Source organism: Columba livia, unplaced genomic scaffold (genome assembly GCF_036013475.1).
Source record: "Columba livia isolate bColLiv1 breed racing homer unplaced genomic scaffold, bColLiv1.pat.W.v2 Scaffold_438, whole genome shotgun sequence".
Classification (NCBI taxonomy): Eukaryota; Metazoa; Chordata; class Aves; order Columbiformes; family Columbidae; genus Columba; species Columba livia.
The window spans coordinates 1,271-27,365 of NW_027043475.1; the positions used below are offsets into that span (position 1 = coordinate 1,271).

General features: G+C 62.0%; 3 protein-coding genes across 3 annotated transcripts in view; all 3 read left to right on the forward strand.

Moving 5' to 3' along the window:
• Window positions 1–3,755: 3,755 nt before the first annotated feature.
• Window positions 3,756–22,492, forward strand: B3GAT3 (beta-1,3-glucuronyltransferase 3). The gene is made up of 6 exons (XM_065048291.1): window positions 3,756–3,909; window positions 5,386–5,479; window positions 9,217–9,328; window positions 14,120–14,450; window positions 17,376–17,666; window positions 22,232–22,492. Exons 2-6 carry the CDS (start codon window positions 5,398–5,400, stop codon window positions 22,328–22,330), a joined length of 915 nt encoding a protein of 304 aa, XP_064904363.1. The 5' UTR covers window positions 3,756–3,909; window positions 5,386–5,397; the 3' UTR covers window positions 22,331–22,492.
• LOC135578094 (uncharacterized) lies at window positions 18,636–22,225 on the forward strand (the record flags this gene model as incomplete). Its single annotated transcript, XM_065048292.1, has 2 exons — window positions 18,636–20,412; window positions 20,463–22,225. Coding segments are annotated over exons 1-2 (2,790 nt in total), but the record flags the coding sequence as incomplete, so codon positions are not given.
• Window positions 22,493–25,029: 2,537 nt separating the features above from the next.
• LOC110361103 (echinoderm microtubule-associated protein-like 3) overlaps window positions 25,030–26,095 on the forward strand; it is a 33,690-nt gene continuing 32,624 nt past the window's right edge. Inside the window, exon 1 of the mRNA XM_065048293.1 lies at window positions 25,030–25,187. Within this exon, the coding sequence (XP_064904365.1) occupies window positions 25,169–25,187 (19 nt within the window). The 5' untranslated portion in view covers window positions 25,030–25,168. The remainder of the gene's footprint in view (window positions 25,188–26,095) is intronic.

The following is a 26,095-nucleotide window of genomic DNA, read 5'->3' on the forward strand; positions in this document are numbered from 1 at the left end:
CTATGGGTCAATATGGGTCAATCTATGGTCTATGGGGTTGTCTATGGGTCAATCTATGGGTCTATGGGGTGTCTATGGGTCAATCTGTGGGTCTATGGGGTGTCTATGGGTCAATCTATGGGTCAGTCTATGGGTCTATGGGGTGTCTATGGGTCAATCTATGGGTCAATCTGTGGGTCTATGGGGTGGTCTGTGGGGTCAATCTGATGGGTCAATCTATGGGTCTATGGGGTGTCTATGGGTCAATCTATGGGTCAATCTATGGGTCTATGGGGTGTCTATGGGTCAATCTGTGGGTCTATGGGGTGTCTGTGGGTCAATCTATGGGTCTATGGGGTGTCTGTGGGTCAATCTATGGGTCAATCTATGGGTCTATGGGGTGTCTATGGGTCAATCTATGGGTCTATGGGGTGTCTGTGGGTCAATCTATGGGTCAGTCTATGGGGTGTCTGTGGGTCAATCTATGGGTCAATCTATGGGTCTATGGGGTGTCTATGGGTCAATCTATGGGTCTATGGGGTGTCTGTGGGTCAATCTATGGGTCAATCTATGGGTCTATCGGGTGTCTGTGGGTCAATCTATGGGTCTATGGGGTGTCTGTGGGTCAATCTATGGGTCAATCTATGGGTCTATGGGGTGTCTGTGGGTCAATCTATGGGTCAATCTATGGGTCTATGGGGTGTCTATGGGTCAATCTATGCGTCAATCTATGGGTCTATGGGGTGTCTATGGGTCAATCTATGGGTCTATGGGTTGTCTATGGGTCAATCTATGGGTCAATCTGTGGGTCTATGGGGTGTCTATGGGTCAATCTATGGGTCAGTCTATGGGGTGTCTGTGGGTCAGTCTATGGGTCTATGGGGTGTCTGTGGGTCAATCTATGGGTCTATGGGGTGTCTGTGGGTCAATCTATGGGTCAGTCTATGGGTCTATGGGGTGTCTATGGGTCAATCTATGGGTCAATCTATGGGTCTATGGGGTGTCTGTGGGTCAATCTATGGGTCAGTCTATGGGTCTATGGGTCAATCTATGGGTCAATCTATGGGTCAATCTATGGGTCTATGGGGTGTCTATGGGACAGTCTATGGGTCTATGGGGTGTCTGTGGGTCAATCTATGGGTCAATCTATGGGTCTATGGGTGTCTCTATGGGTCAATCTATGGGTCTATGGGGTGTCTGTGGGTCTGTGGGTGTCTGTGGGTCTATAGGGGTGTCTATGGGGTGTCTGTGGGTCAATCTATGGGTCTATGGGGTGTCTATGGGTCAATCTATGGGTCTATGGGGTGTCTATGGGTCAATCTATGGGTCTATGGGGTGTCTGTGGGTCAATCTATGGGTCAGTCTATGGGGTGTCTGTGGGTCAATCTATGGGTCAATCTATGGGTCTATGGGGTGTCTATGGGTCAATCTATGGGTCTATGGGGTGTCTGTGGGTCAGTCTATGGGTCAATCTATGGGGTGTCTGTGGGTCAATCTATGGGTCTATGGGTCAGTCTATGGGTCAATCTATAGGTCAATCTATGGGTCAATCTATGGGTCAATCTATGGGGTGTCTGTGGGTCAATCTGTGGGTCAATCTATGGGTCAATCTATGGGTCAATCTATGGGTCAGTCTATGGGTCAGTCTATGGGTCTATGGGGTGTCTATGGGTCAATCTGTGGGTCAATCTATGGGTCTATGGGGTGTCTATGGGTCAGTCTATGGGTCAATCTATGGGTCAGTCTATGGGTCAATCTATGGGTCTATGGGGTGTCTATGGGTCAATCTATGGGTCAGTCTATGGGTCAATCTATGGGTCTATGGGGGTGTCTATGGGTCAATCTATAGGTCTATGGGGTGTCTATGGGTCAATCTATGGGTCAATCTATAGGTCTATGGGGTGTCTGTGGGTCAATCTATGGGTCAGTCTATGGGTCTATGGGGTGTCTATGGGTCTGTGGGTCAATCTGTGGGTCAATCTGTGGGTCAATCTATGGGTCTGTGGGTCAATCTATGGGTCAGTCTATGGGTCAATCTGTGGGTCCCGGTTCAGGTGGGGCAGCTGGAGCTCTGGGCGGCCGCCATGAACCGACAGTTTGAAGAGGCCGAGCGCTTCCGCCTGGTGGTCGAGTGACCGGGACCCCCGTGTGCCCCCCAGGACCCCCCGTGTGCCCCCCAGGACCCCCCCAGTGTCACGGGGACCCCCCCAATGTCACGGGGACCCCCCCAAAGTCATGGGGACCCCCCAAAGTCATGGGGACCCCCCCAATGTCATAGGGACCCCCCCCATGTCACGGGGACCCCCCAATGTCACAGGGACCCCCCCCAAAGTCATGGGGACCCCCCAAAGTCATGGGGACCCCCCCCAATGTCATAGGGACCCCCCCAATGTCATAGGGACCCCCCCATGTCAATGGGGACCCCCCAAAGTCACTGTGACCCCCCCAATGTCATGGGGACCCCCCCAAAGTCATGGGGACCCCCCCAATGTCATAGGGACCCCCCCATGTCATGGGGACCCCCCCAATGTAACAGGGACCCCCCAATGTCATAGGGATCCCCCAAAGTCACTGTGACCCCCCTATGTCATGGGGACCCCCCAATAACCCCAGGACCCCCCAATGTAACAGGGACCCCCCAAAGTCATGGGGACCCCCCCCATGTCATGGGGACCCCCCAATGTAACAGGGACCCCCCCAATGTCATGGGGACCCCCCATGTCCCCAGGACCCCCCCAATGTCATAGGGACCCCCCAATGTAACAGGGACCCCCCAATGTCCCCATGTCCCCCCCAATGTCACAGGGACCCCCCAAAGTCACTGTGACCCCCTCCCATGTCATGGGGACCCCCCAATGTAACAGGGACCCCCCCAAAGTCCCCATGTCCCCCCCAATGTCATGGGGACCCCCCCCCCAATGTCATGGGACCCCCCAAAGTCTCTGTGTCCCCCCATGTCCCCAGGACCCCCCCAATGTCCCCATGTCCCCCCCAATGTCATGGGGACCCCCCAAAGTCACTGTGACCCCCCCCATGTTATGGGGACCCCCCAATGTCACAGGGACCCCCCAATGTCACAGGGATCCCCCCAAAGCCACCTGGACCCCCCAATGTCATGGGGACCCCCCAAAGTCATGGGGACTCCCCAATGTAACAGGGACCCCCCCATGTCATGGGGACCCCCCAATATCCCCAGGACCCCCCCAATGTCCTCAGGACCCCCCCAATGTCACAGGGACCCCCCCAAAGCCACCTGGACCCCCCCATGTCATGAGGACCCCCCAAAGTCACTGTGACCCCCCCCAATGTCACCAGGACCCCCCCAATGTCACAGGGACCCCCCAAAGTCATGGGGACCCCCCCCAATGTAACAGGGACCCCCCATGTCCCCAGGACCCCCCCATGTCATGGGGACCCCCCAATGTAACAGGGACCCCCCCCAATGTAACAGGGACCCCCCATGTTCCCAGGACCCCCCCATGTCATGGGGACCCCCCCAATGTCACAGGGACCCCCCAAAGTCCCCATGTCCCCCCCAATGTCATGGGACCCCCCAAAGTCTCTGTGCCCCCCCCCATGTCCCTGGGACCCCCAAAGTGATGGGACCCCCCCAGTGTCCCCACGTCCCCCCAGTGTCCTCAGGACCCCCCCAAAGTCACCTGGACCCCCCACGACCCCCCCCAATGTCACAGAGCCCCCCCCCTTTGATAAACCACCAATAAAATGAGGCAAAAACCCACTGATTTGGTTCATTTGGGGGGGGGGAGTCCCCGGAACCCTCTTTCTGGGGCGTCACTTCCGCCCGGGCCCCGCCGGGTGAGCCGGAGGTTTCCGGCCGGAGCGTTAATAGCGGCGGACCGGAAGTTGCCAGCCGGCAACCCCAAAACGGCTTAAAATCCACCCAAAAGCGGCTCCGGATCGGGCCCGGAGGTACCGGGGGGGGTTGGGGGGGGACCGGAAGTACCGGGGGGGGGACCGGGATAGAATGGGGGCGGGGGGAGTGCAGGGGGGACCCCCCAGATCCCTCCGTGTCCCCTGGGACCCCCAGGACCCCCATAATCCCTCTGGACCCCCCCATGGACCCCCTGACCCCCCCTGTACCCCCTAGGACCCCCCCCCATACCCCCAGTACCCCCCTGATCCCTCTGGACCCCCTATGGACCCCCCTAACCCCCCCTGTACCCCCCAGGACCCCCCCAGGACCCCCATAATCTCTCATTCCCCCACCCAGGACCCCCCCAGGACCCCCCTGACCCTCTGTCCCCCCCCCCCGGACCCCCCTAATCCCTCTGTCCCCCCCCAGGACCCCCCCAGGACCCCTATAATCTCTCCTGCCCCCCCCAGGACCCCCCTGACCCCCCCCGTACCCCCCAGGACCCCCCAGGACCCCCCTCATCTCTCTTTCCCCCCCCCCCAGGACCCCCCTAGGACCCCCCTGATCTCTCCTTCCCCCCCAGGACCCCCCTAATCCCTCTGTCCCCCCCCCTCAGGACCCCCCTAGGACCCCCCTAATCTCTTCTTCCCCCCCAGGACCCCCCCGTGTACCCCCCAGGACCCCCCGTGTACCCCCAGGATCCCCCTAATCTCTCCTTCCCCCCCCAGGACGCCCCTAATCCCTCTGTCCCACCCACTCAGGACCCCCCCAGGACCCCCCTCATCTCTCTTTCCCCCCCCCCGGACCCCCAGGACCCCCCTAGGACCCCCCTAATCTCTCCTTCCCCCCCCAGGACCCCCCTAATCCCTCTGTCCCCCCCCTCAGACCCCCCCAGGACCCCCCTAATCTCTTCTTCCCCCCAGGACCCCCCCGTGAAACCCCCAGGACCCCCCGTGTACCCCCAGGATCCCCCTAATCTCTCCTTCCCCCCCCAGGATGCCCCTAATCCCTCTGTCCCCCCCCTCCCAGGACCCCCAGGACCCCCTAGGACCCCCCTGATCTCTCCTTCCCCCCCCAGGACGCCCCTAATCCCTCTGTCCCCCCCCCTCAGAACCCCCCCAGGACCCCCCTAATCTCTCCTTCCCCCCAGGACCCCCCTAATCCCTCTGTCCCCCCCCCCCAGGACCCCCTAGGACCCCCTAATTTCTCCTTCCCCCCCCCAGGACCCCCCTAATCCCTCTGTCCCCCCCCCCAGGACCCCCCCAGGACCCACCTCATCTCTCCTTCCCCCCCCAGGACCCCCCATGTACCCCCCAGAACCCCCCTAATTTCTCCTTCCCCCCCCCAGGACCCCCCTAATCCCTCTGTCCCCCCCCTCAGGACCCCCCCAGGACCCCCCTAATCTCTCCTTCTCCCCCCAGGACCCCCATAATCTCTCTCCCCACCCCCCAGGACCCCCCTAATCTCTCCTTCCCCCCCCAGGACCCCCCGTGTCCCCCCAGAACCCCCCTAATCTCTCTCCCCCCCCCCAGGACCCCCCCGCCATGCGCCTGAAGCTGAAGAACATCTTCCTGCTGTACCTGGTGGTGTCGGTGCTGGGGCTGCTCTGCGCCCTCCTGCAGCTCGGTGAGGCACTGGGAGGGACTGGGATGGACTGGGATGAACTGGGAGGGACTGGGATGTACTGGGAGGGACTGGGAGGGACTGGAATGGGACTGGGAGGGACTGGGAGGGACTGGGATGAACTGGGAGGGACTGGAATGGGACTGGGAGGGACTGGAATGGGACTGGGAGGGACTGGGAGGGACTGGGATGAACTGGGAGGGACTGGGATGGGACTGGGAGGGACTGGGATGAACTGGGAGTCACTGGGAGGGACTGGGATGGGACTGGAGGGACTGGGAGGGACTGGAATGGGACTGGGAGGGACTGGGATGAACTGGCATGGAACTGGGATGAACTGGGAGGGACTGGGATGGGACTGGGAGGGACTGGGAGGGACTGGGAGGGACTGGGAAGGGACTGGGAGGGACTGGATGAACTGGGATGGGACTGGGATGGACTGGGATGGGATTGGGAGGGACTGGGAGGGACTGGGATGGGACTGGGATGAACTGGGATGGGACTGGGAGGGACTGGGAGGGGACTGGGAGGGGACTGGGATGGACTGGGGTGGGGACTGAGATGAATTGGGAGGGACTGGGATGGGACTGGAATGGGACTGGGAGGACTGGGATGAATTGGGAGGGACTGGGATGGGAGTGGGAAGGGACTGGGATGGACTGGGATGAACTGGGAGGGACTGGGATGAACTGGGAGGGACTGGGATGGGACTGGGAGGGACTGGGATGAACTGGGATGGGACTGGGATGGACTGGGAGGGACTGGGATGGGACTGGGAGGGACTGGGATGGACTGGGAGCCACTGGGAGGGACTGGGATGGACTGGGATGGGACTGGGATGAACTGGGATGGGACTGGAATGGGACTGGGAGGGACTGGGATGAACTGGGAGGGACTGGGATGGGACTGGGATGAACTGGGATGGACTGGGAGTCACTGGGATGAACTGGGATGAACTGGGAGGGACTGGGAGTCACTGGATGAACTGGGAGGGACTGGGAGTCACTGGGAGGGACTGGATGGGACTGGGATGAACTGGGATGGGACTGGGATGGGAGTGGGAAGGGACTGGGTAGGGACTGGGATGAATTGGGAGGGACTGGGATGGGAGTGGGAAGGGACTGGGAGGGACTGGGATGAACTGGGAGGGACTGGGATGGGACTGGGATGAACTGGGAGGGGACTGGGAGGGACTGGGAGGGACTGGAATGGGACTGGGAGGGAATGGATGAACTGGGAGTCACTGGGATGAACTGAGAGAGTCACTGGGATGGACTGGGAGGGACTGGAGAGACTGGGAGGGACTGGATGAACTGGCAGTCACTGGGATGGACTGGGATGGGACTGGGATGGGACTGGGATGGGACTGGGAGGGACTGGGATGAACTGGGAGGGACTGGAATGGGACTGGGAGGGACTGGGAGGGACTGGGATGGGACTGGGAGGGACTGGGATGGGACTGGGATGGGACTGGGATGAACTGGGATGGGACTGGGAGGGACTGGGATGAACTGGGAGGGACTGGGATGGACTGGGATGGGATTGGAGGGACTGGGAGGGACTGGGATGGGACTGGGATGAACTGGGATGGGACTGGGAGGGACTGGGAGGGGACTGGGGATGGACTGGGGTGGGGACTGAGATGAATTGGGAGGGACTGGGATGGGACTGGAATGGGACTGGGAGGGACTGGGATGAATTGGGAGGGACTGGAATGGGAGTGGAAGGGACTGGGATGGACTGGGATGAACTGGGAGGGACTGGGATGAACTGGGAGGGACTGGGATGGGACTGGGATGAACTGGGATGGGACTGGGATGGACTGGGAGGGACTGGGATGGGACTGGGAGGGACTGGGATGGACTGGGAGCCACTGGGAGGGACTGGGATGGACTGGGATGGGACTGGGATGAACTGGGATGGGACTGGAATGGGACTGGGAGGGACTGGGATGAACTGGGAGGGACTGGGATGGGACTGGGATGAACTGGGATGGACTGGGAGTCACTGGGATGAACTGGGATGAACTGGAGGGACTGGGAGTCACTGGGATGAACTGGGAGGGACTGGGATGAACTGGGAGGGACTGGGAGGGACTGGGAGTCACTGGGAGGGACTGGGATGGGACTGGGATGAACTGGGATGGGACTGGGATGGGAGTGGGAAGGGACTGGGTAGGGACTGGGATGAATTGGGAGGGACTGGGATGGGAGTGGGAAGGGACTGGGAGGGACTGGGATGAACTGGGAGGGACTGGGATGGGACTGGGATGAACTGGGAGGGGACTGGGAGGGACTGGAATGGGACTGGGAGGGAATGGGATGAACTGGGAGTCACTGGGATGAACTGAAAGAGTCACTGGGATGGACTGGAGAGACTGGGAGGGACTGGGATGAACTGGCAGTCACTGGGATGAACTGGGAGGGACTGGGATGAACTGGGAGGGACTGGGATGGACTGGGATGGGACTGGGATGGGACTGGGATGGGACTGGGAGGGACTGGGATGAACTGGGAGGGACTGGGATGGGACTGGGAGGGACTGGATGAACTGGGAGGGACTGGGATGGGACTGGGATGAACTGGGAGGGACTGGGAGGGACTAGGATGAACTGGGATGGGACTGGGATGGGAGTGGGAAGGGACTGGGTAGGGACTGGGATGAATTGGGAGGGAATGGGATGGAACTGGAGTGGGACTGGGAGGGACTGGGATGAACTGGGAGGGACTGGAATGGGACTGGAGGGACTGGATGAACTGGGAGGGACTGGGATGGGAGTGGGAAGGGACTGGGAGGAACTGGGAGGGACTGGGATGAACTGGGAGGGACTTGGAGGGACTGGGATGGAATTGGGAGGGACTGGGATGAACTGGGAGGGACTGGGATGGGACTGGCAGGCACTGGGATGAACTGGATGGACTGGGATGGACTGGGATGGGACTGAGATGGGACTGGGATGGACTGGGATGGGACTGGGAGGGACTGGGATGGGACTGGGAGGAATGGGATGAACTGGGAGTCACTGGGATGAACTGAGAGAGTCACTGGGATGGACTGGGAGGGACTGGGAGAGACTGGGAGGGACTGGGATGAACTGGCAGTCACTGGGATGAACTGGGAGGGACTGGGATGAACTGGGAGGGACTGGGATGGGACTGGGAGGGACTGGGATGGGACTGGGATGAACTGGGATGGGACTGGAATGGGACTGGGAGGGACTGGGATGAACTGGGATGGACTGGGATGGACTGGGATGGGACTGGGAGGGACTGGGATGGGACTGGGAGGGAATGGGATGAACTGGGAGTCACTGGGATGAACTGAGAGAGTCACTGGGATGGACTGGGATGGGACTGGGATGAGCTGGGAGGGACTGGGATGAACTGGGAGGGACTGGATGAACTGGGAGGGACTGGGATGGGACTGGGAGGGACTGGGATGAACTGGGAGGGACTGGGATGGGACTGGGATGAACTGGGATGGGACTGGGATGAACTGGGATGGGACTGGAATGGGACTGGGAGGGACTGGGATGAACTGGGAGGGACTGGGATGGGACTGGGAGGGACTGGGATGAACTGGGATGGACTGGGAGTCACTGGGATGGACTGGGATGAACTGGGAGGGACTGGGAGGGACTGGGAGTCACTGGGATGGACTGGGATGAACTGGGAGGGACTGGGAGGGACTGGGAGGGACTGGGACTGCCCCCGACCCCCTGTTGTATTGCCCCCCCCCAGGGCAGCCCTGCGCCTGCCCCCCAGCACCGGGGGCCGAGCGGAGCCGGGGGGGGGCCCGGGGGGGGGCGCAGGCCCTGCCCACCATCTACGTGGTGACCCCGACGTACGCCAGGTAACGCCCCCCCCCCCCCTTTCAACCCCCCCCCCAAAACTCATTTGAACCCCCCAACCTGCCCTAGGACCCCACCGCCCCCCCCCCCAAATTGGGGCACCCCCCAAAATCTTGGCTTCTCAGGACCACCCCCCCCCAGAGACACAGGACCCCCCGGACCCCTGGGACCCCCCCCAGACACACAGGACCCCCTGGGACCCCCCTGGACCCCTGGGACCCCCCCTAGACACACAGGACCCCCCCAGACCCCTGGGGACCCCCCCCAGACACACAGGAGCCCCCCCAGACCCCTGAGACCCCCCCAGACACACAGGACCCCCCCGGACCCCTGGGACCCCCCCCCAGACACACAGGAGCCCCCCAGACCCCTGGGACCCCCCCCAGACACACAGGACCCCCCCAGACCCCTGGGACCCCCCCCCAGACACACAGGACCCCCTGGGACCCCCCCAGACACACAGGACCCCCCCAGACCCTGGGACCCCCCCAGACACACAGGACCCCCCAGACCCCTGGGACCCCCCCCAGATACACAGGACCCCCCCGGACCCCTGGGACCCCCCCCCCAGACACACAGGAGCCCCCAGACCCCTGGGACCCCCCCCAGACACACAGGACCCCCCCAGACCCCTGGGACCCCCCCAGACACACAGGAGCCCCCCGGACCCCTGGGACCCCCCCAGACACACAGGACCCCCCCCAGACCCCTGGGACCCCCCCAGACACACAGGAGCCCCCCAGACCCCTGGGACCCCCCCAGACACACAGGACCCCCCCAGACCCCTGGGACCCCCCCCAGACACACAGGACCCCCCCGGACCCCTGGGACCCCCCAGACACACAGGACCCCCCCAGACCCCTGGGACCCCCCCAGACACACAGGAGCCCCCCAGACCCCTGGGACCCCCCCAGACACACAGGACCCCCCCGGACCCCTGGGACCCCCCCCAGACACACAGGACCCCCTGGGACCCCCCCCAGACACACAGGAGCCCCCCAGACCCCTGGGACCCCCTCAGACACACAGGACCCCCCCAGACCCCTGGGACCCCCCCCAGACACACAGGACCCCCCCGACCCCTGGGACCCCCCCAGACACACAGGACCCCCCCAGACCCCTGGGACCCCCCCAAACACACAGGACCCCCCCCGGACCCCTGGGACCCCCCCCAGACACACAGGACCCCCCCGGACCCCTGGGACCCCCCTCCAGGACCCATAACCTCCCCCAAACTCCTGGGACCCCCCCAGACACACAGGACCCCCCCAGACCCCTGGGACCCCCCCCAGACACACAGGAGCCCCCCAGACCCATGGGACCCCCCCAGACACACAGGAGCCCCCCAGACCCCTGGGACCCCCCAGACCCCTGGACCCCCCCCCAGGACCCCATAACCTCCCCCTGACCCCTGGGACCCCCCCCCAGACACACAGGACCCCCCCGGACCCCTGGGACCCCCCCCAGACACACAGGACCCCCCCAGACTCCTGGACCCCCCCCAGACATACTGGACCCCCCAAGACCCTTGGGACCCCCACAGACCCCCCAGAAACCCCCCAGGACCCCATAACCCCCCCCAGACCCCTGGGATGCCCCCCCCGGACCCCAGAACCCCCCCTGGACCCCCCAAGACCCCTGTGACCCCCCCAGCACCCCCCATAACCCCCCCAGGACCCCCCATAAACCCCCATAGACCCCCATAAGCCCCTATAGATCCCCATAGACCCCCATAACCCCCTGTAGGTCCCCATAGACCCCCATAACCTCCCCATATCCCCCCATATCCCCCCATAACCCCCTGTAGGACCCCCCCAGGACCCCCCCCAGCCCCATATGACCCCCCCATCCCCATATGACCCCCCCATCCCCATATAACCCCCCCGTCCCCATATCTCCCATAGGCTGGTGCAGCAGCCCAAACTGGTCCAGCTGTCCCAGACCCTCCTGGACCTCCCCCTATACTCCCCATAGACCCCCATAACCCCCCCATATCCCCCCATATCCCCCCATATCCCCCCATAACCCCCTGTAGGACCCCCCCCAGGACCCCCCCATCCCCATATGACCCCCCAATCCCATATAACCCCCCCATCCCCATATCTCCCATAGGCTGGTGCAGCAGCCCAAACTGGTCCAGCTGTCCCAGACCCTCCTGGACCTCCCCCTATACCCCCCATAGACCCCCATAACCCCCCCATATCCCCCTATAACCCCATGTAGGACCCCCCCAGGCCCCCCCCAGCCCCATATAACCCCCCATCCCCATATCTCTCCATAGGCTGGTGCAGCAGCCCAAACTGGTCAGCTGTCCCAGACCCTCCAGCACGTCCCTCCATAGACCCCCATAGACCCCCATAACCCCCCTATATCCCCCCATAGACCCCCATAACCCCCTATAGATCCCCATAGACCCCCATAACCCCCTGTAGGTCCCCATAGACCCCCATAACCCCTGTAGGACCCCCCCAGGCCCCCCCCATCCCCATATGACCCCCCCATCCCCATATCTCCCATAGGCCGGTGCAGAAGGTCAAGCTGGTCCGTCTGTCCCAGACCCTCCTGCATGTGCCCTTAGGACCCCATAACCCGCCATAGACCCCCATAAACCCCCATAACTCCCCCATAACCCCCTGTAGGACCCCCCAGGACCCCCCCAGGCCCCCCCATCCCCATATGACCCCCCCATCCCCATATCTCCCATAGGCCAGTGCAGAAGGTCGAGCTGGTCCGTCTGTCCCAGACCCTCCTGCACGTCCCCCCATAGACCCCCATAACCCCCTATAGATCCCCATAGACCCCCATAACCCCCTGTAGGTCCCCATAGATCCCCATAACCCCCCCATAACCCCATGTAGGACCCCCCCCAGGCCCCCCCCATCCCCATATACCCCCCCATCCCCCTATGACCCCCCCACCCCATATCCCCCCATATCTCCCCCAGGGCCAATACAGAAGGCTGAGCAGGTCCAGCTGTCCCAGATGCTGCTACTACAGCCCCCAGGACCCCATAGACCCCCATAACCCCCCCATATCCCCCCATATCCCCCCATGACCCCCTGTAGGACCCCACCAGGACCCCCCCATCCCCATATGACCCCCCCATCCCCATATAACCCCCCCATCCCCATATCTCCCATAGGCCAGTGCAGAAGGTCGAGCTGGTCCAGCTGTTCCAGACCCTCCTGCATGTCCCCTTGGACCCCATAACCCGCCATAGACCCCCATAACCCCCCCATAACTCCCCCATAACCCCCTGTATGACCCCCCCAGGACCCCCCCAGGACCCCCCCAGACCCCCCCCACCCCCATATAACCCCCCCATCTCCATATCTCCCATAGGCTGGTGCAGAAGCCGAGCTGGTCCGTCTGTCCCAGACCCTCCTGCACGTCCCCCCATAGACCCCCATAGACCCCCATAACCCCCCCATATCCCCCATATCCCCCCATAACCCCCTGTAGGACCCCCCCAGGACCCCCCATCCCCATATGACCCCCCAATCCCCATATACCCCCCCCATCCCCATATCTCCCATAGGCTGGTGCAGCAGCCCAAACTGGTCCAGCTGTCCCAGACCCTCCTGGACCTCCCCCTATACCCCCCATAGACCCCCAATGTCCCCCCATAACCCCCTGTAGGACCCCCCAGGCCCCCCCGGCCCCATATAACCCCCCCATCCCCATATCTCCCATAGGCTGGTGCAGCAGCCCAAACTGGTCCGTCTGTCCCAGACCCTCCTGCACGTCCCCCCATAGACCCCCATAGACCCCCATAACTCCCCCATATCCTCCCATATCCCCCATAACCCCCTGTAGGTCCCCATAGACCCCCATAACCCCCCATATCCCCCCATATCCCCCCATAACCCCCTGTAGGGCCCCCCCAGGACCCCCCCCATCCCCATATGACCCCCCCATCCCCATATAACCCCCCCATCCCATATCTCCATAGGCTGGTGCAGCAGCCCAAACTGGTCCAGCTGTCCCAGACCCTCCTGGACCTCCCCCTATACCCCCCATAGACCCCCATAACCCCCCCATATCCCCCCATAACCCCCTGTAGGACCCCCCCAGGCCCCCCCAGCCCCATATGACCCCCCCATCCCCATATCTCCCATAGGCTGGTGCAGAAGGCCGAGCTGGTCCGTCTGTCCCAGACCCTCCTGCACGTCCCCCCATAGACCCCCATAGACCCCCACAGACCCCCATAGACCCCCATAAACCCCTATAGATCCCCATAGACCCCCATAACCCCCTGTAGGTCCCCATAGACCCCATAACCCCCCCATATCCCCCCATATCCCCCCATAACCCCCTGTAGGACCCCCCAGGACCCCCCCAGCCCCATATGACCCCCCAATCCCCATATAACCCCCCATCCCCATATCTCCCATAGGCCGGTGCAGAAGGTCGAGCTGGTCCAGCTGTCCCAGACCCTCCTGCACGTCCCCCCATAGACCCCCATAGACCCCCATAACCCCCCCATATCCCCCCATATCCCCCCATAACCCCCTGTAGGACCCCCCCAGGCCTCCCCCATCCCCATATGACCCCCCCATCCCCATATAACCCCCCCATCCCCATATCTCCCCATATCTCCCCATAGGCTGGTGCAGCAGCCCAAACTGGTCCAGCTGTCCCAGACCCTCCTGCACGTCCCCTTGGACCCCATAACCCGCCATAGACCCCCATAACCCCCCATAACTCCCCCATAACCCCCTGTATGACCCCCCAGGACCCCCCCAGGCCCCCCCCACCCCCATATGACCCCCCCATCCCCATATCTCCCCTAGGCCGGTGCAGAAGGCCGAGCTTGTCCGTCTGTCCCAGACCCTCCTGCACGTCCCAGCGCTGCACTGGCTGGTGGTGGAAGACGCCGCCGCCCCCTCTGCTCTGGTGGGGGGGCTCTTGGCATCCAGCGGGGTCCCCCACACCCACCTCCACGCCCCCACCCCCCCCGAGCGCCGCCCCCGCCCTGGGGACCCCCCCTGGGTACGAGCCCGGGGGGCGGAGCAGAGGAACCGGGCGTTGCGGTGGCTGCGCGACACCAGGACGCCCCGGGATGGGGGGGTCGTGTACTTCGCCGATGATGACAACACATACAGCGTCAGGATCTTCGAGGAGGTGGGACCCCCCCGGACCCCCCTGTACCCCTAAATTCACCCTGGACCCCCCCTGAGAGCCCTGAACCCCCAAACCCATCCTGAACCCCCCCTGAGGACCCTGAACCCCCAAACCCCCCAACACATACAGCGTCAGGATCTTCGAGGAGGTGGGACCCCCCCGGACCCCCCTGTACCCCTAAATTCACCCTGGACCCCCCCTGAGAGCCCTGAACCCCCAAACCCATCCTGAACCCCCCCTGAGGACCCTGAACCCCCAAACCCCCCAACACATACAGCGTCAGGATCTTCGAGGAGGTGGGACCCCCCCGGACCCCCCTGTACCCCTAAATTCACCCTGGACCCCCCCTGAGAGCCTTGAACCCCCAAACCCATCCTGAACCCCCCCTGAGAACCCTGAACCCCCAAACCCCCCAACACCTACACCGTCAGGATCTTCGAAGAGGTGGGACCCCCCCGGATCCCCCTGTACCCCTAAATTCACCCTGGACCCCCCCTGAGAACGCTGAACCCCCCCGAGAACCCTGAACCCCCAAATCCATCCTGAACCCCCCCTGAGAACCCTGAACCCCCAAACCCCCCAACACATACAGCGTCAGGATCTTCGAGGAGGTGGGACCCCCCCCGGACCCCCAAATACACCCCTGGACCCCCCTGAGAGCCCTGAAACCCCAAACCCATCCTGAACCCCCCCTGAGGACCCTGAACCCCCAAACCCCCCAACACATACAGCATCAGGATCTTCGAGGAGGTGGGACCCCCCCAGACCCCCCTGTACCCCTAAATTCACCCTGGAACCCCCCTGAGAGCCCTGAACCCCCAAACCCATCCTGAACCCCCAAATCCATCCTGAACCCCCCCTGAGGACCCTGAACCCCCAAACCCCCCCAACACATACAGCGTCAGGATCTTCGAGGAGGTGGGACCCCCCCGGACCCCCCTGTACCCCTAAATTCACCCTGGACCCCCCTGAGAGCCCTGAACCCCCAAACCCATCCTGAACCCCCAAACCCATCCTGAACCCCCCCTGAAAACCCTGAACCCCCAAACCCCCCAACACATACAGCGTCAGGATCTTCGAGGAGGTGGGACCCCCCCTGGACCCCCCTGTACCCCTAAATTCACCCTGGACCCCCCTGAGAGCCCTGAACCCCCAAACCCATCCTGAACCCCCAAACCCATCCTGAACCCCCCCTGAGAACCCTGAACCCCCAAACCCATCCTGAACCCCCAAACCCATCCTGAACCCCCCCTGAGAACCCTGAACCCCCAAACCCATCCTGAACCCCCCCTGAGAACCCTGAACCCCCAAACCCCCCAACACATACAGCGTCAGGATCTTCGAGGAGGTGGGACCCCCTGGACCCCCCTGTACCCCTAAATTCACCCTGGACCCCCCCTGAGAACGCTGAACCCCCCTGAGAACCCTGAACCCCCAAATCCATCCTGAACCCCCCCTGAGAACCCTGAACCCCCAAACCCCCCAACACCTACAGCATCAGGATCTTTGAGGAGGTGGGACCCCCCCTGGACCCCCCTGTACCCCTAAATTCACCCTGGACCCCCCCCTGAGAGCCCTGAACCCCCAAATCTATCCTGAACCCCCAAACCCATCCTGAACCCCCAAACCCATCCTGAACCCCCCCTGAGAACCCTGAACCCCCAAATCCATCCTGAACCCCCCCGAGAACCCTGAACCCCCAAACCCCCCAACACATACAGCATCAGGATCTTCGAGGAGGTGGGACCCCTGGACCCCCAAATACACCCCTGGACCCCCCCCCCCCCGGACCCCCAAATCCACCCTGAACCCCCCCTTGAATCCACAAATCCACCCTGACCCCCCCGAGAACCCTGAACCCCCCCCTGGATCCCCAAATCCCAGTTCCCCCATAGACCCCTCAATTCCCCATTCCCCCTATTGTACTGTATTTCTCCCTATAGACGCGCATTTCCCATTTGACCCTGACATACCGTATTTCTCCCTATAGATGCGCAGCACCCATTTGATCCTGATGTACCGTATTTCTCCCTATAGACGCGCATTTCCCGTTTGTTCCTGATGTACCATATTTCTCCCTATAGACGTGCATTTCCCATTTGACCCTGACATACTGTATATCTCCCTATAGACGCGCATTTCCCATTTGCCCCTGACATACCGTATTTCTCCCTGTAGACGCGCATTTCCCATTTGATCCTGACGTACCGCATTTCTCCCTATAGACGCGCAGCGCCCATTTGATCCTGATGTACCGTATTTCTCCCTATAGACGCGCATTTCCCATTTGACCCTGACATACCGTATATCTCCCTATAGACGCGCATTTCCCATTTGATCCTGATGTACCGTATTTCTCCCTATAGACGTGCATTTCCCATTTGACCCTGACATACCGTATTTCTCCCTATAGACGCGCATTTCCCATTTGCTCCTGATGTACCGTATTTCTCCCTATAGACGTGCATTTCCCATTTGATCCTGTGTACCGTATTTCTCCCTATAGACGCGCAGCCCCCATTTGAGCCTGACTACCGTATTTCTCCCTATAGACGCGCAGCCCCCATTTGAGCCTGACTACCGTATTTCTCCCTATAGATGCGCAGCACCCATTTGATCCTGTGTACTGTATATCTCCCTATAGACACGCATTTCCCATTTGATCTTGACGTACCGTATTTCTCCCTATAGACGCGCATTTCCCATTTGCTCCTGATGTACCGTATTTCTCCCTATAGACGTGCATTTCCCATTTGACCCTGACATACCGTATTTCTCCCTATAGATGCGCAGCACCAATTTGATCCTGTGTACCGTGTATCTCCCTATAGACGCGCATTTCCCATTTGATCCTGACATACCATATTTCTCCCTATAGACGCGCAGCACCCATTTGCTCCTAACCTACCGTATTTCTCCCCGCAGATGCGCAGCACCCGTTTGGTGTCGGTGTGGCCGGTGGGGCTGGTCGGGGGGCTGCGTTTCGAGGGGCCCGTGGTGTCGGGGGGCCGAGTCGTGGGGTTCCACACGGGCTGGCGGCCCGAGCGGCCATTCCCACTGGACATGGCGGCATTCGCCGTGGCGCTGCCGCTGCTGTTGGCGCGACCGGGGGCGCGATTCGACCCCCAGGCCGAACGGGGGTTCCTGGAGAGCAGTTTCCTTGGGGGGCTCGTCACCCCACAACAGCTGGAGCCCAAAGCCAAGAACTGCACGGAGGTGGGTCTGGGGGGGTTATGGGGTCATATAGGGGGGTTATGGGGTTGTACAAGGGCGTTATGGGGGTCTATGGGGTCGTACAAGGGGGTCCTGGGGTCTATGGGGTCATACAAGGGGGTTTTGGGGGTCCTGGGGGGGTTATGGGGCTCTATAGAGGATCATACAGGGGGGTCTATGGGGTTGTACAAGGGGGTTTTGGGGGTCCTGGGGGGGTTATGGGGCTCTATAGAGGATCGTACAGGGGGGTCTGTGGGGTCGTACAAGGGGGTCCTGGGGGTCTGTGGGGTCATACAAAGGGGTTATGGGGGTCTTTGGGGTCATACAAGGGGGTTATGGGGTCCTGGGGGTCTATGGGGTCATACAAAGGGTTTATGGGGGTCTTTAGGGTCATACAAGGGGGTCCTGGGGGTCTATGGGGTCATACAATGGGGTTTTGGGGGGTTATGGGGGTCCTGGGGGGTCCAAGGCCAAGTACTGCCCAGAAGTGGGTCTGGGGTCCTGGGGGTCTATGGGGTCATACAAGGGGGTTATGGGGGGTCTATGGGGTCATACAAGGGGTTTATGGGGTCCTGGGGGTCTATGGGGTCATACAAGGGGGTTTTGGGGGTCCTGGGGGGGTTATGGGGCTCTATAGAGGATCGTACAGGGGGGTCTGTGGGGTCGTACAAGGGGGTCCTGGGTGTCTATGGGGTCATACAAAGGGGTTATGGGGGTCTTTGGGGTCATACAAGGGGGTTATGGGGGTCTATGGGGTCATACAAGGGGGTTATGGGGGTCTTTGGGGTCATACAAGGGGGTCCTGGGGGTCTATGGGGTCATACAATGGGGTTTTGGGGGGTTATGGGGGTCCTGGGGGGTCCAAGGCCAAGTACTGCCCAGAAGTGGGTCTGGGGTCCTGGGGCTCTATGGGGTCATACAAGGGGGTTATGGGGGGTCTATGGGGTCATACAAGGGGTTTATGGGGTCCTGGGGGTCTATGGGGTCATACAAGAGAGTTATGGGGGTCCTGGGGGGCTATACAAGGGGGTTATGGGGTCCTGGGCAGTCTATGGGTTCATATAAGTGGGTGTATGGGGTCCTGGGGGTCTGTGGGTTTGTACATGGGGGTCTATGGGATCCTGGGGGTCTATGGGGATATACAAGGGGGTCTATGGGGTCCTTGGGGTCTATGGGGTTGTACATGGGGGTCTATGGGGTTGTACATGGGGGTCTATGGGGTCCTGGGGGTCTATGGGGTTGTACATGGGGGTTATGGGTCCTGGGGATGCTCGGACACCTGGGTTCCCGGACACCTGGGTCCCCGGACGCCTGGGTCCTCAGAGCAGTGGGGTGTGTGTGTTGGAGTTGGGGGTCCCCGGATGCCTGGGTCCCCGGACGCCTGGGTCCCCGGAGCAGCAGGGTGTGTGTGTTGGAGTTGGGGGTCCCCGGACGCCTGGGTCCCCGGAGCAGCAGGGTGTGTGTGTTGGAGTTGGGGGTCCCCGGACGCCTGGGTCCTTCCTCATTACTGGGGTGGCTCCTGCTTGCTGGGGGGTGGCCCAGGAGACCTGGATGCCTGGGTCCCCCGGACGCCTGGGTCCATTCCCACAGGTGCTACTCTGGCACACCCAGGGGGTCCCTATGGGTCCCTATGTGTCCCTATGGGACTCTATGGGTCTCTATGGCTCCCTATGGGTCCCTATAGTTCTTTATGGTCCATAGAACCATTCTCTATGGGTCCCTATGGCGCCCCATGGCACCCCATGGGTCCCTATGGGTCCCTATGGCTCCCTGTGGGTCCCTATGGCTCCCTATGGGTCTCTATGGGTCCCTATGGCTCCCTATGGCTCCCTATGGGTCTCTATGGTTCTCTATGGCTCCCTGTGGGTCTTTATGGGTCCCTATGGGTTCCTATGGTTCTATATGGGTCCCTATGGTTCTTTATGGGTCTCTATGGTTCTCTGTGGGTCTCTATGGGTCTCTCTGGTTCCCTGTGTTTCCCTATGGCTCCCTATGGCTCCCTATGGCTCCCTATGGCTCCCTATGGCTCCCTATGGGTCCCTATGGGTCTCTATGGTCTCCCTGTGGGTCTCTATGGGTCCCTATGGTTCCCTATGCTCCCTATGGGTCTCTATGGTTCTCTATGGTTCCCTGTGGGTCCCTATGGTTCTATATGGGTCCCTATGGTTCTATATGGGTCCCTATGGCTCTCTATGTTTCGTTATGGCTCCCTATGGCTCTCTATGGCTCCCTATGGGTCTCTATGGTTCTCTGTGGGTCTCTATGGGTCTCTCTGGTTCCCTATGGTTCCCTGTGTTTTCCTATGGCTCCCTATGGCTCCCTATGGTTCCCTATGGGTCTGTATGGCTCCCTGTGGGTCTCTATGGGTCTCTCTTGTTCCCTGTGTTTCCCTATGGCTCCCTATGGGTCTGTATGGCTCCCTGCGGGTCTCTATGGGTCTCTATGGGTCTCTCTGGTTCCCTATGGCTCCCTGTGGGTCTCTATGGCTCCCTATGGCTCCCTATGGGTCTGTATGGCTCCCTGTGGGTCCCTATGGGTCTCTCTGGTTCCCTATGGCTCCCTATGGGTCCCTATGGCTCCCTATGGGTCCCTATGGGTCTCTATGGTTCTCTGTGGGTCTCTATGGGTCTCTCTGGTTCCCTGTGTTTCCCTGTAGCTCTCTATGGGTCTCTATGGCTCCCTATGGGTCTCTATGGCTCCCTGTGGGTCCCTATGGCTCCCTATGGGTCTCTATGGCTCCCTATGGGTCTCTATGGTTCTCTGTGAGTCTCTATGGGTCTCTCTGGTTCCCTGTGTTTTCCTATGGCTCCCTATGGCTCCCTATGGCTCCCTATGGCTCCCTATGGGTCTCTATGGCTCCCTATGGGTCTCTATGGCTCCCTGTGGGTCCCTATGGCTCCCTATGGGTCTCTATGGCTCCCTATGGGTCTCTATGGTTCTCTGTGAGTCTCTATGGGTCTCTCTGGTTCCCTGTGTTTTCCTATGGCTCCCTATGGGTCTCTATGGCTCCCTATGGCTCCCTATGGCTCCCTATGGGTCTGTATGGCTCCCTGTGGGTCTCTATGGGTCTCTCTGGTTCCCTATGGCTCCCTATCGTTCCCTATGGCTCCCTATGGGTCTCTATGGTTCTCTGTGAGTCTCTATGGGTCTCTCTGGTTCCCTGTGTTTCCCTATGGCTCCCTATGGGTCTCTATGGGTCCCTATGGGTCTCTATGGTCTCCCTGTGGGTCTCTATGGTCTCCCTGTGGGTCTCTATGGGTCCCTATGGTTCCCTATGCTCCCTATGGGTCTCTATGGTTCTCTATGGCTCCCTGTGGGTCCCTATGGTTCTATATGGGTCCCTATGGTTCTATATGGGTCCCTATGGCTCTCTATGTTTCGTTATGGCTCCCTATGGGTCTGTATGGCTCCCTATGGGTCCCTATGGTTCTCTGTGGGTCTCTATGGGTCTCTCTGGTTCCCTATGGTTCCCTGTGTTTTCCTATGGCTCCCTATGGCTCCCTATGGTTCCCTATGGGTCTGTATGGCTCCCTGTGGGTCTCTATGGGTCTCTCTTGTTCCCTATGGGTCCCTATGGCTCCCTATGGGTCTGTATGGCTCCCTGTGGGTCTCTATGGGTCTCTATGGGTCTCTCTGGTTCCCTATGGCTCCCTGTGGGTCTCTATGGCTCCCTATGGCTCCCTATGGGTCTGTATGGCTCCCTATGGCTCCCTATGGGTCTGTATGGCTCCCTGTGGGTCTCTATGGGTCTCTCTGGTTCCCTATGGCTCCCTATGACTCCCTGTGGGTCCCTATGGGTCCCTATGGCTCCCTATGGGTCTCTATGGTTCTCTGTGGGTCTCTATGGGTCTCTCTGGTTCCCTATGGTTCCCTGTGTTTTCCTATGGCTCCCTATGGCTCCCTATGGTTCCCTATGGGTCCCTATGGCTCCCTATGGGTCTGTATGGCTCCCTGTGGGTCTCTATGGGTCTCTCTGGTTCCCTATGGCTCCCTATGGCTCCCTGTGGGTCTCTATGGCTCCCTATGGGTCTCTGTGGCTCCCTATGGGTCCCTATGGGTCTCTATGGTTCTCTGTGGGTCTCTATGGGTCCCTCTGTTTCCCTGTGTTTCCCTATGGCTCCCTATGGCTCCCTATGGGTCTCTATGGGTCTCTATGGTTCTCTGTGGGTCTCTATGGGTCCCTCTGTTTCCCTGTGTTTCCCTGTGTTTCCCTATGGCTGTCTATGGCTCCCTATGGGTCTCTATGGCTCCCTATGGCTCCCTATGGGTCTCTATGGGTCCCTATGGGTCTCTATGGCTCCCTGTGGGTCTCTATGGGTCCCTCTGTTTCCCTGTGTTTCCCTATGGCTCCCTATGGGTCTCTATGGCTCCCTATGGCTCCCTATGGGTCTCTATGGGTCTGTATGGCTCCCTGTGGGTCCCTATGGGTCTCTCTGGTTCCCTATGGCTCCCTATGGCTCCCTATGGCTCCCTATGGGTCCCTATGGGTCCCTATGGCTCCCTATGGGTCTGTATGGTTCCCTATGGGTCCCTATGGGTCCCTATGGGTCTGTGCCCCCCATCTCCAGGTCCTGGTGTGGCACACGCGCACGGAGCGGCCGAAGCTGCGGCAGGAGGAGCAGCTGCAGCGCCAGGGCCGGGGGTCCGACCCACGGATCGAGGTGTGAGAGACCCCCCCAGGACCCCCCCACGGGACCCCCCCACGGGACCCCCGGGACCCCCCCACGGGACCCACGGGACCCCCGGGACCCCCCCACGGACACTCGGACTCCATTTACACACCAGGGACCCCCAAATGCGGGCAATAAAATCTGCTGCTCCAGACTCGACTTGGGGGGCGCCCCAAGGTTTTTGGGGGGCTCGGTGCACTGGGGGGGGGCAGGATGAAGACCCCCACACACACACCCCCCCCACACCTCTTGGAGCTTCGTGTGGGCGTTGGGGAAATTTTGGGGGGCTACTGGGGTCACCCGGATGCCTGGGTCCACTTTCGGGGGTCAGCCGGACGCCTGGGTCCACTTTTGGGGGAGCTCACCCGGACGCCTGGGTCCAGTTTTGAGGGAGTCACCCGGACGCCTGGGTCCATTTTGGGGGTTCACCCAGATGCCCGGGTCCCCTTTTGGGTGTCACTGGGGTTCCCTTTTGGGGGAGCTCACCCGGACGCCTGGGTCCCTTTTGGGGATCACCCGGATTATTGGGTCCCCTTTGGGAGAGTCACCCGGACGCCTGGGTCCCCTTTTGAGGGATTACCGGGGTCCCCTGTTTGGGGAGGATCTCCCGGACGCCTGGGTCCCCTTTTGGGGGGATCACCCGGACGCCTGGGTCCCCTTTTAGGGGGGTCACCCGGATGCCTGGGTCCCATCACCAGTGTCCCCTGTTTCGGGGGGGTCACCCGGACGCCTGGGTCCACTTTTGGGGGTCACCCGGATGCCTGGGTCCCATCACCAGTATCCCCTGTTTGGGGAGGATCACCCGGACGCCTGGGTCCCCTTTTGGGGGGGTCACCCAGATGCCTGGGTCCCATCACCAGCATCCCCTGTTTGGGGGGGTCACCCGGACGCCTGGGTCCCCTTTAGGGGCATCACTGAGTTCCCCTGTTTGAGGGGGATCACCCGGACGCCTGGGTCCCCTTTTGGGGGACTCACCCGGACGCCTGGGTCCCCCTGTTTGGGGGAGTCACCCGGATGCCTGGGTCCCCTTGGGGGTGGGTCACCCGAATGCCTGGGTCCCCTTTTGGGGTATCACCGGGTTCCCCTGTTTGGGGAGGATCTCCCGGACGCCTGGGTCCCCTTTTGGGGGGGTCACCCGGACGCCTGGGTCCACTTTTGTGGGTCACCCGGATGCCTGGGTCCCATCACCAGCATCCCCTGTTTGGGGGGGTCACCCGGACGCCTGGGTCCACTTTTGGGGGTCACCCGGATACCTGGGTCCACTTTTGGGGGTCACCCGGATGCCTGGGTCCCATCACCAGCATCCCCTGTTTGGGGGGGTCACCCGGACGCCTGGGTCCACTTTTGGGGGTTCACCCGGATGCCTGGGTCCCATCACCAGTGTCCCCTGTTTGGGGGGGTCACCCGGACGCCTGGGTCCCCTTTAGGGGCATCACTGGGTTCCCCTGTTTGGTGGGGATCACCCGGACGCCTGGGTCCCCTTTTGGGGGACTCACCCGGACGCCTGGGTCCCCCTGTTTGGGGGAGTCACCCGGATGCCTGGGTCCCCTTGGGGGTGGGTCACCCGGATGCCTGGGTCCCATCACCAGTGTCCCCTGTTTGGGGGGGGTCACCCGGACGCCTGGGTCCACTTTTGGGGGTCACCCGGATGCCTGGGTCCCATCACCAGTGTCCCCTGTTTGGGTGGGTCACCCGGACGCCTGGGTCCCCTTTTGGGGGGATCACCCGGACACCTGGGTCCCCTTTTGGGGGTTCACCCGGATGCCTGGGTCCCATCACCAGTATCCCCTGTTTGGTGGGGATCACCCGGACACCTGGGTCCCCTTTTGGGGGGGTCACCCGGACGCCTGGGTCCCCTTTAGGGGCATCACTGGGTTCCCTTGTTTGGTGGGGATCACCCGGACGCCTGGGTCCACCTTTGGGGGGGTCACCCGGACGCCTGGGTCCACTTTTGGGGGTCACCCGGATGCCTGGGTCCCATCACCAGCGTCCCCTGTTTGGGGGGGGTCACCCGGACGCCTGGGTCCACTTTTGGGGGTCACCCGGATGCCTGGGTCCCATCACCAGTGTCCCCTGTTTGGGGGGGTCACCCGGACGCCTGGGTCCCCTTTAGGGGCATCACTGAGTTCCCCTGTTTGAGGGGGATCATCCGGACGCCTGGGTCCCCTTTTGGGGGACTCACCCGGACGCCTGGGTCCCCCTGTTTGGGGGAGTCACCCGGATGCCTGGGTCCCCTTGGGGGTGGGTCACCCGAATGCCTGGGTCCCCTTTTGGGGTATCACCGGGTTCCCCTGTTTGGGGAGGATCTCCCGGACGCCTGGGTCCACCTTTGGGGGGGTCACCCGGACGCCTGGGTCCACTTTTGTGGGTCACCCGAATGCCTGGGTCCCCTTTTGGGGTATCACCGGGTTCCCCTGTTTGGGGAGGATCACCCGGACACCTGGGTCCCCTTTTTGGGGGGATCAGCCGGACGCCTGGGTCCCCTTTTGGGGGTTCACCCGGATGCCTGGGTCCCATCACCAGCATCCCCTGTTTGGGGGGGATCACCCGGACGCCTGGGTCCACTTTTGGGGGTCACCCGGATGCCTGGGTCCCATCACCAGCGTCCCCTGTTTGGGGGGGTCACCCGGACGCCTGGGTCCCCTTTAGGGGCATCACTGGGTTCCCCTGTTTGGTGGGGATCACCCGGACGCCTGGGTCCCCTTGTGGGGGGTTCACCCGAACTCCTGGGTCCCTTTTTGGGGTTTTTCCGAGGGACCCCCCCATTTCCCCCCCCCGCCGAAGGGAAATGACTCGTCGTTGCCGCGGAGCTTCCTGGGGCCGCCCCCGCCCGCCATGGAACCCGGAGCGGAGCGTGAGACACGGGGGGGGGGGACACCGGAGGGGGGGGGCACCCCCGAACCCCCAAAAATGGGGCTGAAAAGGGGGGTAGGGGGGGCTCCGGGACGCCTGGGTCCCTCTCTGGGTGGTGCGGGGCTCTGGTTGTTAAGGGGGAGGCACAGGGGTAGCCGGACGCCTGGGTCCCTTCCTGGTTGCTGGGGGAGGTTCCCTGAGTGCTGGGGGCGGGGGGGGCGCACAGGAGGCTCGGACGCCTGGGTCCCTCTCTGGGTGGTGGTGGGTTGCCCGGACGCCTGGGTCCCTGTCTGGGTGCTGGGGGGGGCACAGGAGACTCGGACGCCTGGGTCCTTCTCTGGGTGCTAGGGGGGGACACAGGAGACTCGGACACCTGGGTCCCTCTCTGGGTGCTGGGGGGCGACACAGGAGACTCGGACGCCTGGGTCCCTCTCTGGGTGCTGGGGGGCGACACAGGAGACTCGGACGCCTGGGTCCTTCTCTGGGTTCTAGGGGGGACACAGGAGACTCGGACGCCTGGGTCCCTCTCTGGGTGGTGGTGGGTTGCCCGAACGCCTGGGTCCCTGTCTGGGTGCTAGGGGGGGAACAGGGGTACCCGGACGCCTGGGTCCCTGGGCAGCGGGGTATTGTTGAGGGTGCTATGGGGTGGCCATGGGGCTCATTGGCTACACCTGGCCATTGGGGGGAATACGGGATAGACCTGGTGCCCCTGAGGAACATGAGGTAGACCTGGTGGCGCTAACGTGGCTGAGGATGCTATGGGGTGGCCGTGGGGACCGTGGGGTGTTGGGGTCAAGGGTTCCCCGGACGCCTGGGTCGCCGGGGGAGTGGGGTGCGTGTGTTGGAGTTGGGGGTCCCTGGATGCCTGGGTCCCCGGACTTCTGGGTCCCTGGGGCTGTGGGGTGTGTG